The 16,731-nt window shown below is 39.6% G+C and overlaps 1 protein-coding gene across 2 annotated transcripts in view; it reads right to left on the bottom strand.

Annotated features, from left to right (window-relative positions):
- Positions 1 to 16,731, bottom strand: part of PTPN12 (protein tyrosine phosphatase non-receptor type 12) — an 80,077-nt gene that overhangs the window by 28,411 nt on the left and 34,935 nt on the right. For both annotated transcript variants that reach the window (XM_042468752.1, XM_042468753.1), the window contains exons 2-4: positions 7,939 to 8,047; positions 2,647 to 2,723; positions 1,304 to 1,399 (exon numbers count right to left, since the gene is read on the bottom strand). In XM_042468752.1, coding sequence (XP_042324686.1) covers positions 1,304 to 1,399; positions 2,647 to 2,723; positions 7,939 to 8,047 — 282 coding nt within the window. The remainder of the gene's footprint in view (positions 1 to 1,303; positions 1,400 to 2,646; positions 2,724 to 7,938; positions 8,048 to 16,731) is intronic.

Genomic DNA, 16,731 nt, shown 5'->3' with positions numbered 1-16,731 from the left:
AGTCATTTTTGACTAAAATTTCTAGACTTATACATGAGTATATACAGTACATCAGCATGCCAAACACTGATTTTGCATGTGCCAGCATTTAACATGATTAATAGTATCTAACCAACATTCTGATTGTCAACATCAATAGCACAGTCTTATTCTAGGTATCTTCTCTTGTATATGCACTTATCTCAATCTTGGCTACCCAGTTAGTGTTAGATTACAACTTCCATCCTCCTTGACCCTGGTCATGTAGCCTGGGGGGCAATGGAGATTATTGTCAAACATTTGGGGTTCCAACATTAGGAAAGTCTGCTTCAATTTAGCTGACACAAAAGGAAGACCATGGATTAGAACACCCAATACTGATGTCTGAGGACCCAAAATTTGGCTTGCTTGGCCAACCTGCTGTTTCCAGGATCCTACTTTCTAAAAGGACACAGTATCATCTTTGATGTCATGTTATGTCTCAAACAAACCACAACTTGAAGTCAGCAAAACATTTGTCCCTCATTTCAAGTCTAAGTTCCGACCTGAAAAGGAGGACACAGAAAACCAACCCCCATCCCAACATTTCTAAGATAAAGAACTTAATGGAAAGGGCTGCTCTGTTTCTGTCCCCAACTCAAGTATAAGATAATATGCTACCTTTCCCCCAAAGTGGAACCCAAGGCGACTCACAAAGAAAATCAGTTAAAACCTAACAATAGTTTTTAAAAACCATTACCTCTCCCATTCCATTCAGGAATGAAGGAGTGAGGTAAAAGCACATCAGCATATTCATGATCACAATCTGTGGTAGCAGGAGATATGGGAAGCCCATGCATTTTTACCTACTGTCACCAGATAAGTGGACAGCCGTGGATGGGAGGGAGGGTGGGTGGCACAGGTATTTGCATTTGCCTATGCTTGTCTCTCTAAGTTTGGGTACTTCTGGCAAAGTGGGTGAACAAGATTATCCAACCCTGGTAATGTTCCAAAGTGTGCCGATCTCTCAGGGCACAGGGACACGCTAGTGATAATGGAACACAGCTGTATGCATGTGTGCTAACACAGCTATTTTGAAGAGTGGGCCAGCAGCATCAACTGTTTGCATATACTTGGATGACATTTCACTTCACTGGTCAATAAAGACAGCATGAGTTAGCACATGTCAAATTCCAAGGGCATCTTCAAAATCTTTCTGAGAACAGCATAGGGATACGGACTGTCATTCATGTCATAATGTTTGCAAGGTCATACATTGAAAAACATTTATTACAAAAAAATTTCCCATCACCAAAGGAAATCAATCCTTATATGAAATACTTACCACAACATTGTACTCCCATATCATCCTCCAGAAATCTATTACTGTATTTGCAAGTGGTCCCTGGGTAGCAACATATGCTTTTGGCCCATGTACTCCCTAAAATTTCAACATAAAACTGAATGTAATAACAGTTGCAAATATGCCATAAAATTGTTCTTAGGCATAAAAGCTCCTAGACTGATGCAGCTACAGATGAAACTTGTGAAACACCAGCATTTCAAAAGACATATATAAAATGTCAACATTTTTTTAAAACCCAAGGGTAACATAATGGAAAAATACTGCTCCATTTACAGACTTGAAAAAAAAGTAATGGGTAACAGATTAATAAGAGTTGGATGAGACCACCCCCTACATACGGTTTATACAACTGTATATATAGATTGTATAAAAAACTTACTTCATATGACATAAGTAATTAGCAAAAATATAAGGCACCCATTGTAAAATCACATAATAAGCATTCTTAAGCCTCTTGTGTATTTCTGTCACTTCATCTGCCTGATTACTCTCCTCCTCTCCTTTTAATTGTAAGATTTCACTGAGAGGCTATCAAGGAATCTCTTAAAACTCACTTAGTGTGACTAATAGGAAGGATGAAGAAAAGGAAAAGGATGCTGCATATAGAAGATTCTGGGAGTCTAAAATTATCCAAACCACAATAGCTGTTTTAAGCTGATGCAGCAAGGCAGTGTTATATTCTCCGTATAAAGACAAGAGTAAGATGATGTAAAGTTAGCAGCACTGAGTTCTGTTCATATTCCAAGAGACTTTTAAGACCAATGAATAAATTACATGTCATGAGTACCTAATATAAAAATTAACATCATGTAACTACAGATACCTCTGTCAAGTAAGTTGTATTATTTTAAATACAATACATAACAACAATCAGGTTTGATCTTTTCAGAAAAAAAGGATCCCTTAAGACATTCTGTATCATGGAATTTACTAGTGAGATGTTCTTTGCATCTTGTCAATTAATTACAATCCTTAAGGGACTGTATTTAGCACACTTAAGTGAGATAATCATTGGAACTCCCTTAATTAAACCTTCACCCTTATTTACACTCATACTGATACACTGTGTCAGTAAAACTGCTGTTTATTGCATATTACTGAAATTAGAGATATTATCTCCTATGGTCTTGTAACAATGATGCTGGTATATGAATGTAGCAATTAATCATGGATCAATAGCTTTGGGTATCACCCTACCTGCATTTTTGCATTCATATTCAATACAACCTCTTTTCTTAAAAAAAACAACAACCTTGTATCCATTTGGTTTTCCTTCAAGACAATATTATTTTAAAGATTCTATGTAAAATAATCCTACATACCTTAATAAAATTTGCATTGATGTAGTCTGAATCTTGTGGGGGAGTTTTTAAAGTGAGTTTAACTCTGCTGTGGTCAACTGAAATACAACCATTTTAGAAAGAATTACTTTGCATGCCTTACAGGTATTGTCAGTGAAGTTACATTTCTCAATAAATGGTGTATTTGTGTAAGATGCTTTCCTCTGAATTTGGCAAACTCCCCTCCCACTTCCCATTTATTTTTGTCACAGGACCAGCCTTACTGTTCGGGAAAGTGAGGCAAATGTCTCAGGAAGCAAAATCTAAAGAGAACAACATTTATTTATAGCACCCTTTTCACCAGTCAGTGGTTGCTCTTCCTAAGACATTCCACTGTTGTGAAGAAGAGAACAGTGTCCTATCACCTGCCTTTTAAGCTAATGTACAGTGGGAGATGTTATCCCACTCAAGAGGTTCCAATATTGAAGGAAGATTCTACTGCTAATCTTGGCAGTCAGAGGTGGTGATTCCATCTTGTACTTTGCCTCAGTCAGGAAGATGTCTTAGGCCAATCTGCACAGCCACGCCATTCCAGATGCCTCTAACCCTTTAGAGTTAGAGTGGCTTTTTATCAACACAGGGGGTTACAATGGGAGAAAGGGGACAGGAAAGCCCCACTGCATGAATTGTCTTCTGCTGGACCCAACCATGCTTAAGATTTAACCCTAAATCCCACTAAATTCAATGGGACGTCTCTTGAAGGTTTAGAAGGAATGTGAAAGAGGTATTTGTCAGCTGTCAAAAATATAATATTAAAGGAGAATTATACTAAAAGCTGGTACAAATAATGAGATGGAAAGTTAAATGACAGTATTTACCCTGAGAAGAAACAGCAAAAATAAAGAATCTTTAAAATAAAGCACTGTATTAAAAATAGCCTTAAACCAGTCAGTCACCATCTGGGGAAACTTTGTTTTCAAACAACTCCCCAACTTATAGTTTCTTAATAGGACACTGTAATGCTAAAGAGCTAAATTTCTCTGCTGTGAAATGCTGTCAAAAAGTACAAGCATGAGAATCCAAAAATCTTTTCTTTCACTGTATCCAGTCTATATTAATCTGCCATGAGATACTTCTTCCTCGCTTTCTTGGGTCACATTTTTGTTTATTCAACTGAAGCAGTTTCCTGTTCCTTGTAACCTTTAGTTGCTTAGATGGCATTTATGCAACAAAATGTGACCCACAGGCTATACACAACCCACAGGGATTATTTCTTTTTTCAAAAACAGTATTTTTGCCCCAAAATGCCTTCTGCAGTAATGGGAGCATTTTCATCATCTTTTTGCCCCCACTGAGAAACCTTTTTTAAAGAATAAGAAATTAACAGAAAGTGGCCAGTCTTAGGCCTAAAAACACTGGTAAAGGGCAAAGTAGGCAAAAATGACCCCACATTCCCATAGGGTGTTTGACATGGGCATTTGATGAGACCAATTTCTGGCAATAAAACAGTTCCAGGATGAGATAGCAGGGCCAATGTATTCTCTGAAACCCAACTTAAAATCTTCCCAAACAAATGTTAGCATTGGAAACAGTTCTTGTGTTCACAGAAATGAGAATAAGGAGTCAAACAAACATCAGTTCAAAAACCATCTGCCACCCAGGGGCTCATGGGTGACTTCAAATACAAACACACAGAACAATTTATTTCAAGTTGACTAAAGAAGGCAACCAGAGTCAAGCTGAACACAGCAGCAGTAATCCAGCTTTCAGTGTTACATAAGACTGATTGATTTTATATAAGATCTTCTTACAGAAGAATGATTGGTACATGTATTAATAATTCCGAATTAGAAAATTTACAAAAAATGTAATTCTTATGCTTGGAAAGATATTTTAAAACTAGTCATTACACTGGTATATCCAGCATTAATGTGTTCTTCTTAAGCAGAATCACTGAACCATATGGGTTAGCAGATTTCACTTTTGCAGGCACAATTTATAAATAGTTGAGTATTTGCCGTTCAGTGTTAAATTTAAAGTTGCATACTGATGGCAACCAGTTGTTTTCTGTGCTTCTGACTGTAATCACTAGTTACTTTTAATTCTAAAAAAAGTATTCAAAGTTTATGATAAGCTACCATTCTATGTTATGAAAACTCAAGATCATCTTGCAAACTCTGGCGTTTCACAAAATTACAGGTTATTTGAAAGCTATTATCTAACTAGCCATATTTTACTTATGTAGAAATAAGATAGTTGCTGGAGGCAGCCTGCTAATCTGTTGCTAGGTAAGATTCAAAATGCTGTTTATATAGGCTTGTCTTATGTGCTGGGAAACTGGGACAATCACAGATAGGATGGTCTAAAAAATGTCCCGGCCAGCTGAACATGACTGAAGCCACAAATCCCAGATTTCTGCTTTGTTCCAGGCTGCAAGACTGGGAAACTCCCCTCTCCTCTTATTCTTGTCTGAAGAGAGTAAAACAATTAAAATCAAAGGCAGGTGATGATGACCCTATTAACAGGAAAAGGGAGCTGGGGGGGGAGGGTTAAGGGATAGCCTCCAGCAGTCATGGCTTTAACAATCCTGAAAATACTTAAGCCTTAAGGGAGAGAGGTAGAAACAAGAAGGGGATGGTCTGTCATCTGGCTTTTCACATTGTCGGCCTCCTTCCAGAATGACAAATGAATAAACACACCACAATCCTAAATAGGTCTACTCAGAAGCAAAATTCATTGTGTTTGCTAAGATTAGCCTCAGAAGTCGGCAAAAGCAAGAAGCTTGCCAAGAAAACCCTATGATAGGTTCGCCTATCATAGGGATTTGGATTTCTCTGTTCCAGCATTTTAAACATTGCTCTGTAACATTTGTCTGTCAGATCAGTTCTCACTTTTAAAATGTTACAAAGGTTAAACACAGTGCAAGAAAAAAAATGCAAACATTAATGTGCTGAATTTGCATAATTAGAATGTAGATTAGAGCAGTTTGCATAATTAGAATGTTTTCATAATATGCAAATTAGGTGTCCAGATTTTAGAAGTGGAATATGCCAACCCTATGTTTATCTCCCCCAATGGCTCAGGTCCAAGCTATCTGAAGGACTATATACTTCCATATGATCCTGCCCAGGCTCTGAAATTCTTGGGAGAGGCCTATCCCTTGGTCGCACCATCCCAACTGGCATGTCTGATAGGGTTTTGAGAATAGGCCTTCTCAATGGCTGCTTCTATGGTGGTATACTTCCTTAGTAGAGAGATCAGCTTGACCCCTTATTACTGACTTTCCAGTGGACTTTTTATTGCAATAGTCTTTGGGATTTTACTGTTTTTAAGAGAGGCTGTTTAATAGTGTGCTGTTAATTTTGTGTGGGGGCTTTTTAAACTGCTCTTTATTTGTAATGGATGTTTTAAATTTTTCTTAATGTTGCAGACAGAACAATTAATAGTAATGAGCTTCTCTGTATGTTTTCCTTTTACTATCTTTTACTTGTTTTAATTTTGTAGGCCACATTGTGTCCTAGCTGGGGGGGGGGGGGGTAGACGATGTTAAACAAACAAACAAACAGATACGCAAGTCTCACTGGCAGAGTGATACATAGTCCGATTATGTGACGATAACAGCCAAGATCTTGACAAAAACTTCTGTAAGAAATCTTCTCATTCTCAACACACACACGCACAGACACACACAAAACATGCAGTGCAACTGATACAACTAGTTCAGAATAACTGAAAAAACACGCTACGTTTAACAAGAAAAGTTACATATTCTACACGCTTTATTTAAGCAGAAATATTACTTTTAGGATCTTTTTGACATCTGCTTCTCGCTACCTTTGATGCTGCTGTTAAGATCCCTGTTGCCAGTCTTCACTTCTGGGCAAGATGAACTTGGCAACAAGAAGCTCATCTAAAGCAGATGATGATCTAAAAGTTCAGAACTACTCAGGCACAAAGTTTAGACTGTTGAATCTGTTTTTGTATGGGAAAAAACCTATCCACTATTTTCACTATGTCCAATGTTCCCCACCCACAAACTTCCAATTATATACACTGAAGGCCTGTCTTTTCACAGTATAAGTATCTATGGTATGTGTATAATGTAACAGTATTAAACCTACATTTTAATGAATTTAATTAAGAGATGGTTACAGGGATCATGTGACACAAGCACACCCTGAAACAATTTCACTGGTTGCCAGTTCATTTGTGGGCACAATTCAAAGTGCTGGGTTCCACCCTTAAATCCCTACACGCTTGGTTCCAAACTGTCTGAAAGACTGTATCTCCCCATACGAACCAGCATTCCTGATTCCTCTGCGAAAAAGCAGAATATAAATAAATTATTATTATTATTATTATTATTATTATTATTATTATTATTATTATTATTATTACTAGCATGCCTTTTAAGGGCTTTCTCTTGGTCCTTCACAGGCACATTTGGTGAGGATATGGGGGAGAGCCTTCTCCATGGCTGCTATAAGGATGTGGAACACCCTTCTATAGGAGGTCTCTTTAAATTACATAGCAATAGCACATGTGAAGTGGTGTTGTACAAAACCACATGCACTACTACTCTGTCATTTAAAGCCCAGAGCCTACCTAAATAAAGAGGAGTTCACCTGCCAGCAGAAAGAGGGGGAAACCAACCAGACCTCCTATAGAAAGATGTCCCACATCCTGGAAACAGCCATGCAGAACACACACACACACACACACACACATATATATATATAGAGAGAGAGAGAGATAATAGTAATTATGTTTTAAATGTGTTTTACTGTTTTAACGTCGATTTTTAATACATTATTATTTAATTCTTTTTTACCTTTTGTAAAATAAGGTTTTAATTTAATCTTATTTTAAACTTCTGGAAGCTATCCTGGATCCCAGTCTAAGGAAAAGACAGGGTATTTCTTCATTAAATAAATAAAAGTATGTATCTAAAAGGGCTATAGCTTTTTTTTAAAAAGCAGACATTCCCAAAGTTTGATGCACAATCAGTCCATCCATCTTTAATCCAAATAACAGATTATTTAAAAATACAGTGAGATAGCACGTATATATATGATGATGCCAAAAAGCTTTTACAACAATGGTTTAGGGTCAAATTCATTAGTAGATTATCACTGGAAATGGTTTTTAAATAGAAACAGGGAAGTGACAAACACAAGCAAAAAAAAGTCACTTAGGCAGAAGGATCTTAAAGAATATCCTTTCAGCAAATAATTACTGGGTAATTTAGCAGCTCAAGAAACTGTAAATGCTAACTGGCAAGATATCTTAATAAATGTTATTAAAGTGTCCATTGAAAAGAAGCATCAGACTTACATGGCAGTATATCTTTGTATCTGTTCTTTTTCACATTTTCTTCTTTTTCTCCAGTGACTGTTGGATAGATCTTCTCTGTTCTATACTTTGTTGACAGCCTCCTCAGCCTCTGTAATTAAAAAGTTCAAGGTTACACTACTTTCTCAGCTGCTTGCAAAAGCTTTTTTGGCAAAGTAGCTTCTTTATATGAATACATTTAATTACTCCTCTTTTCCACCATTACCCAATACATAACTATCCTTGCAAAGTAATGACTACCAGTCACATAATGGAAGTACTGTTCAGAGTATATAGAAAGTTTCACGCACACACACACACACACACACACACACCCCTTCAGATCAGTGTAAAGCATTCAATTCCTATTTTAGTAACCGGATGGAAAAAAATCTCCCCCACATCAAGTAATGGGTGAACCCTTCAACTCTATAGTTGGCACAGGACATTATTGGGAAAGGGGTTGCTATTTCAGGGGGGGGGGGACCAAAATGTAATACAGTTCTCGCTCCACATTAATGGGAATTATGGGAATGAAACCCCCGTGAATATGGAAAAATCGTGAATAACTCCATGCTCAACTCAGAAGCCAGTTAAAGGGAGAGGTGGATGGGTGAAGAGGAGCAGGAGCCCTTGCTCCTTTTTTCCCACCCTCCCATCCCTTTCATTGGTTCCCTGCACCTTTCCCAGCCCCATTGCATCTTTCCCCAGGGGGCAATGGGGCAGGCAAAGGGACTTGGGGGGATGGAAGATCCTCCTCCCTTTGCCTGCCTAGCACTCCTTAGATAGCCCAGGGAGCAATGGGGCAGGTAAAAGGTCTGGGGTGTGTGTGTGTGATGGAGGATCCTCCTCCCTTTCCTGGCCGGGCCGCTGCTGGTCGGCTGGGAAAGAAATGGAGTTGGCTCCTGGGCTTTTTTGCTGAGGAGAAAAGCCCAGGAGGGAGGGGGAGGAGGAACGCCTTGACCTCATGAATAATCAAAACCATAAGTCTCAAGACTGTAAATCTGAAGGGCCAACTCTATTTTGTTTGAGACAAATCAATGTGAAACATAGGCTGCAATACTTTACATAGCAAACAGATAAGCACTGGATGTCTATCCCACTTTGGTTACTGTTGAATTCTAGGAGAAAACAGTCACTTACAGCATCTTTATGGCTTAATATAATGAGGTATAAGCTTTTAAGAGAGCACTGTGATGGAGTGTAGTACTTTGAGTGTTGGATTAAAACTTTAGAGATCAGGGCTTGAATCCCTGCTCAGCAAGGGAACCCTCTGAGTGACCTTTGGGCAAGTCACACTCTCTCAGACTCAGAGGAAGGCAAGAACAAATCCCCTCTAAAGAAGTCTTGTCAAGAAAACCCCATAAGTTCACCTTGCGGTCACCATAAATCAGAAAGGATTTGGAGGCACACAACAACAATAAGACTTTATAGGCTAGCTAAAGCACCTTTTAAATAAGAGCCAATATGGCACAGTGGTGTGAGCACTGGACTATGACTCTGGAAACCAGGGTTCAATTCCCAGTTTGGCCATGGAAACTCACTGGGTGACCTTTGGCAGATCACACTCTCTCAGCCTCAGGGGGAGGCAATGGCAAACCTTCTCTTAAAAAATCTTGCCAAAAAAAAAAAAAAACCATGGTAAGTTAACCTTACGATCTCCATTAGTCAGAAATGACTTTTAGCAGTTGCAACTAGTAATCTTGGTTCTGCCCCCACAAGTATATGCAACAGCATATAATTTATTAGTAAAATGCCAAAGTACTCTTCTTCTTGAATACTCTATCTGGGAGATGACAATGGAACTAATGATAATGGCACCAGAACATCTAAAATATTTCAACATCATTGTCGTCATTGTCCAAATGTATTTAATAAGGCATAATATAACCAGGAAACCTAAAAAACTTAGAACTTATTTCTAAGAAGAGAAAAAACTATTTCAAAATAATTACTATATTTATATTTATGCCGTAATTATACCCTTCCTCGCTGACAGAGTGAGAAACTGGTTTACATTTGGTCAACTTCTGAAATCAATACAGTATGAGTAAAATAATTCAGTCTACGTTTAGCCAGGGATAAAAACAAAAATGAGAACACTTCAAAGACTTGCAGGCCATTTCTTATTCAGATTTAGAATTGCTTAGCTCTTCTCTCCCAAAACCTCTTCACTATCCAAGATAGATTGTTGAAATCTTTATTATATTGATTCACTGAGCAAATCCCAGGCCCTGGTGTAGTTCACTAGGGGTGTTAAGTAATGTTCATCTGAACATCAACCTTAATCTAGGCCAGTCCACACAACAGAATCACTTTTTGAAAGCTGCATTACCTTACTATACTGGAAACTTGATTAAAAAATAAAATTTGCATGCTTGAAGTTTCCATCCAGAACACACCACAGTGTCCATCATCTATAATCAAGTACTAAATTACCATAAAACCTGATTTCAACCTAAATTTAAATTACACATTTTTCAGACAATCTTTCGAACACACACACCCCAGCAGATTAACAGACTGATATCAGGGAACAATAATCTCTTTAACAGACCCAGAAAAAGAAAACATCATTTGACACATACAAGTTCCCAGCTAAAACCACACATATACATATTATCAATAATCAACAGCTTATCCTGGAAAATGAGTCTTCCTTCTCACAAGCTTGATGATATGCCTGTACATGCCTACAGACAGCCACACAACAAACTACTTAACACATGCCAGCTTTGTTCCCATGTCTAATCTAGAAACACTATTCCACAACCTAATACAGTCATGCCAACCATATCCACAGATTCTTTATTCATGGATTCAACCATCCAAAGCTTCAAAGTATGTGCTTGCGTGTTTGTGTAATCCAAAAAGCAAATCTTGATTTTACTATGCCATTGTATTTAATGGGACTTGAGCATTCACAGATTTTGGTATCCACAGGGATTCCTGGAACCAAACTCACTGCAAGAGCTTACTGTAATGACATCTAGAAAATCGAGGGGTTACTTGGCTGCTCATCTTCCAAGGTGAACATGTGTCAGAATTTTATAATACCTTACTGCATTCCTCTGAGGGCAAACAGGCCAGTCTTTTTACAAAGGAATAAGAACACACAAATGTCACATTAGAAATGTCTATATTTGAAAATCAGTGAGAGGACACTTGTTTTCCAAGACACAAATCACTCATAGTTTTCCAAGACACATCATTCATATTAGCCACAGTGAAACAAAGAATTTCCAAGACAGACTGCAACTAGGGTTGCCATTTCCTAGGTTTTCCCAGGACATTCACAGATTGGAGGGTCCAAAAAATGTCCCACCCCGGCTGAGCATTATTGAATCTCCAATCCCAAAATCCTGCTTTGTCCCAGGCCACTTTTTATCAATCTCCAATCAGTCTGGAAATTGACAAAGCGTGCCTGCCTGCAACAAGGCAGGATTGGCTCCTTCCCTCACGTGACCACCTGAGTCACATCTCCTCCTCAGCTAGAACCTCAGGCAGCAGCTAAGATGGTGGCTGCTGCGGTGCAAGTGACTGAAGCCAGACTTGAGTGCTGAGCTGGAGGTGGCCGGGGGAGAGGACTGATGGTGGGGGTTTTGTGGTGTGGCAGCCTCCCATCCTGAAAGCCTACCTCATTCCATAGCCCTCCTCCTCCCCCCTCGCTCACCAAGCACCTCAACACTTCAGCAGAGAGAAGAGAAGGCACACCGGTGCACACCAGGGACTCCCTTGGCTTCGCTTTATTTTGCCTTGCCTTTCCCACCTCTCCTTTTGGGCTTCTCTCCAACGGTGGCTGTGGCTACTCCTGAGGGAGAAGAGAAAAGGGGAAGAAGGATGGGGAAAAGGCTCCACGCCAGTCTTTCTCCTCCAAATGTCTCTAACCACCAAGCCAGCCTCCTCTTCTTCTTTGTCCACCTCCTTCTCCTCTTTTGCTGCATTGTTGTCGTTGTGTGCCTTCAAATCCCTTCCGACTTATGATGACCCTGCAGAGTTTCCTTGGCAAGATTCTTCAGGGGCTGAAGAAGAGAAGCTGAGAGTCACCCAGTGGGATTCCATGGCCGAGCTAGGATTTGAACCATTGTCTCCCATTGTCCTAGTCCAATACTCAGGCCACTACACCATGCTGGATCGTCCACTGCATTTAAAAGTACAGTACTCAGTTGTTATTTGTTGTTGTCTACCTTCAAGTTATTTTCTGCCTTATGGAGACCCTAAAGCAAACATAGCCTGCTGATTTCTTGGCAAAATTTATTCAGAGGAGTTTTTTGTGGGTTTTTCAGGCTATGTGGTCATGTTCTAGATCTCTTGTAGAACATGGCCACATAGTTCAAAAAACCCACAAAAACTATGGATGCTGGCCATGAAAGCCTTCAACTTCACATTGTTCAGAGGAGATCTGCCATGGCTTTCTGCTGAGGAGGCTGAGAGAGTGTGACTTGCGTGAGGTCACCCAATAGGCAGGAATCGAACCCTGGTCTCCAGAGTCCTAGTCCAACACACAAGCCACACAAAGCTACATCCCAACCTTCTATCCAGGAAGAATGTCAAAATTTTGACATTTTGAGCATGCCTGAGAAGCATGAATTTATATTATATTATTTTATTAATGTTTTTGGCTTTTAGTTGGTTGTGTCCTCCATTTTTTCTTGAATGTCCTCCATTTGTCCCACATTGGCCCTACATTTTATCCTACATTTCCCCCTAGATTTTGTCCCAGTTTTGTGTACGAGAATTATGGCAACCCTAACTGTAATGCAAAACAGCAGAGCAACAATATCTCCAGCAGCATATATTCCAGAGGAACATGGCTATGTCTCTGAAATATATTAGGCAGTTCAATTGTGATTTCAACAGGGACACAGAGCTTTAAATCACAGTAATCAGATCACCTATATGGAAGGATGGCTTGTATTATCACCAACAACTGTTTTGTCCATGGCCATTGTTAATAAGGCAGAGTCACTATCATTTCAACTCTCCGTGACCTCACAGATTACAATCCCCACGCATCCCAACAACCATATCCATAACAAACAGGATAAAAAGGAAAGTTGAAGGAGATGAAAAATGTATCAGAACCATTAACAATGATTTAGTTCAGCATGAACATTCTTGGATTTCAATCCACTTCAGATGGATGCAATTGAGTAAAGAAAATGCCACAGCTATTTAAAAAGTTGCATTGTTGACTTTTATATAAGCAGAATTTATTGCTTTCCCACCTTAAGAGTAACCAACTGCTTGAGAGCCCATATCATCATATATAACTCTTCAAAGATTTATGGCCAGTGCCACAATCTGTATTATTCTGTATTCCATGACATTCTGATTCCACTTCCATAACAATGTAATTATTTAAATATCTATGGCACAACTTTTGTACTCCATCAGTACCATTTGAAGAAGCAGACTGATATCCATGAAAGCTCATACTAAAATAAATCAAAGATGTCACTAGATTCTTTCTCCCCCTTACCTTTTGATGATGAAGCAGAGTAACACAGTTATTGACTTGAAAATAACACATCATTTGGCTGTGGAAATAGAGTATTGTCTATGAAATGCTATGCGATGCTAAATTTCATTGTCTGAAAGATGCCATGAGACTCCGCTGGTTTTGTGTCAAGAGATTAACACCACTACCTTTCTGGAAATTATGCCTCTAGTTCTGCTTATTGTAGGGTAATTTAAGTTCCCGAAGGCTTCAACTTTTAGTAAGGAAACGAAAATATTTAAATATCAAAAATGTCAAAGCCAAGCCTGTTTGGGTCTAGCTTTAAATCAGCAGAATAGTAGAAATGTGCCTTTGTGTAATGATACTTCCCTAAGAACCAAGGCTGACTCCAGAAATAACACATGTAGCTCAAAACAAAAAGTTTACTAATGGCTTTTATCTATATTTACATAAAAGGATATTCCCGATTCTAGCTATTGAATAGTTCAGGTAACAAGAAATCTTTATCTCACCATCTTTCCAAAGAAAGTTGAGAGAGGAAGAAGATGGAAAACATGCAGTTTCGTTGAAAATTTTTGAGAGAGAATGTTAGTCCCAAAGGGAGAGTGACCTAAACCACATGGTTAGTTTGAATGGTGGGGGAGTTTGCATGCAGGAAATCCCTATCTATCTAAGGGGGGGGGTGAAAGAATGCAAAAATCTTCCAACACTTATTCACATTAGTACAAAAGCTGTTTGAACGACAGTGACTGTTGTCACATATGAAAGTCGAGATATTTTTAACAGTAACAACATACTTCCTGATCTCAGCGTAATACAATCAGTGGCAAAGCCAATTTTTATACTTTTGCAGAGGAATAACTTTCTCTGTTTTGCACTGTACAGAAGCAGATATTAAAGCCACCTGCTGTTACAAAATGTGTCCCTTATAAACTCAGCATGCATGTGATCCACAAGCTTTACTACCAATGGTCTCCCTTATATATCATCAGATTCCAGAAACACACCGTGTTAAATCAGTTGTAACTGCATAAAACAGTGTTCTAAATATGGCAGATCTTTCTAAGATCATTTCCAGTCGAAATACTGAAGAAATCTGAACAAAATACCTTTTAGCCACAGACCCTCACATGAGTATCTACAGAGATCTGTAAATTCTTTCACTTAAATTGAGTGCAAACATGAAGATAAGTGTGAACAGCTACAAGATAATACAGCAAGTTCTGTTGTAATGCGATAGCTGCATTCCTTAAAAAGTCCATATTATAGAAAATCATGCACTAAAAAATTCAAGACTTAAAAAATTAAGGGAAAAACAGGATTAGGTGCAGAACTGAAATATATTACTGGCAGCTAAAATATTTATTAAATAACCCCGCCTCCAAATACTTTAAAAAGCTGATAATGTTTGCTGTGCCTTGGCACAGACAAGCCTCAACTTCCAGCAGCAGTCAAACATTGTGCAAATGCTCCTCCCCTCACTTCAGTTCCTGGCTTCTCAAACCCACACAGCTGATGAAATGAATGGCTAAGAAGAGGAAAGGTGGGGTTGTCACTTCACAACTGAGATGCTGTAAACACTCGAGATGGAATCGTGCTATGGCCAATTAAGAGTCTGTGGTCTGCAAACAGTATTGCTCTGTTAACTAATTGAGTTGCTGCCTATTCACATTGTAAAGACACGCTTTGTAGCAGAGTTTATTGTATGCTTGAGAGATGAGGGAATGGTTTTGAAACTAAGAGCAGTAAAATCTTTCTTGGAAATGATGTTATATCTTACATGAAGTTAACATGTCACACTTTAAAAATAATCAATACCCATCAAGAAAATCACATGCCATGAAATCACTCCATATCCAATTATCTAAGTATGATCTTATTTTTCACTATATCAACATCTAAATCCATTCAAGAGAATCTATAACACATGATCCATTGTCATGTCTTCATCCTGTCACTGCCCTCAGTATAGGCCCTTTGTTCCTGACCATTTTTTTCTGTGACCCACCTTGTTACAACTTAATCCAGTAATTGTTGCTTTATGGTTCCTTAACAGACTCCATCCACAACACTCCTATACACCCTATTCAGGTTATATAGATGTGGGCGGGGCTGGGTTAGCCGGTTGCATGCTGGGAGATGAAGTCCTACCTTAGGACGCAACACGGTGCAGAAACAAACTTTCCAGGAGCCGAGAGTTGCTGCAACAGTGCCTCTTTTAATAACAGTAACTTAACTTAACAGTGCCAAACAAAGTTTCCCCTTTCTTTCCTCTGGCGGTCCACCACTTAGCTTCAGTTTAGGGCCCAATGTTCGGTTCTTCCAGAAGAGACAGGTCCCGGTCTCGTTTTCCCCCTGACTGCTTCTCCAAGGGCTCTCTTTCTGCCTTTTCCCAGTCTCGAGGTTCTGGGCCTTGCTCCCAACACTCGCCCTTAATGTCCCACCATTCGTTCTCCAACCTTCTGGGCTCCTTCCTCTGCCACTCCCCTTCTCCCAGGTATGAGAAATCCCCTTCCTCACGAGGATTCCGTAGTCTCATGTCCTCGTGAGGACCTGGTCGTCTGGGGCTGAGCCTGCCCACGAGGGATACTAGACATCCACTCCGCCCTGGACTATGGGTCACCTTTTCTTTCCCTGCCTCGACTGCCTTACCGCGTCCTCCTCTTCCGCGTCTTCTCCCTCTCCCCGCGCTGCACGTTCCCTCTCCTCATATCCCCCTTGGGGCTCCACCTCTTTTCCCTCTAGCCCCTCCTCTACCTTCCTGGCCCTTATCTCTTCCACCTGGTCGTTCTCCACCCGCCCAACTCTCCCAACATCTGCAACTGGGCCTGCCCTTCTACAATAGTAATCTCAAAAAGTTCTTGCATTCATCACTGTGTATCCAGTTTGGAAACTCTGCACATCCTGTGCTTTTGAACACTTGGGGTAACAGTGGGAGGATATAGCTCCTTGCTAATATTCCTACAGGTATCACTAGAGTCCCTTGTACACCACATGGAAGTGAGTGATGTGCCAATGGTGTGTTTGTGTGATATCTCTTGTCCTAGGACAGATCAGGGTTGTTTGTAGGCCAGAAATCCCCCCCCCCCCCCCCCCCGCTTAGATAAGGTTTTTTCACACTCAATTAAGAAATTAAAACCAGAACCTAAAAACATCCCTGCCATATTCCTTCCTCTGATTCCTGTGCATGTACACATACCAATAATACACATCAATAGTTGTCTATTCAACGTAGGCTTGCCATAACCCGGCTGCCCCCGTGAAATTCACGGATTGGAGTGTTTAAACCGTTTCCCGCCCGTTTTGCCCTTTCAATCCCGGGTTCCTGCTGACTC

The sequence above is a fragment of the Sceloporus undulatus genome, chromosome 5 (assembly GCF_019175285.1).
Source record: "Sceloporus undulatus isolate JIND9_A2432 ecotype Alabama chromosome 5, SceUnd_v1.1, whole genome shotgun sequence".
NCBI classification, from domain to species: domain Eukaryota; kingdom Metazoa; phylum Chordata; class Lepidosauria; order Squamata; family Phrynosomatidae; genus Sceloporus; species Sceloporus undulatus.
This window is presented reverse-complemented; position numbering and strand designations above follow the sequence as displayed.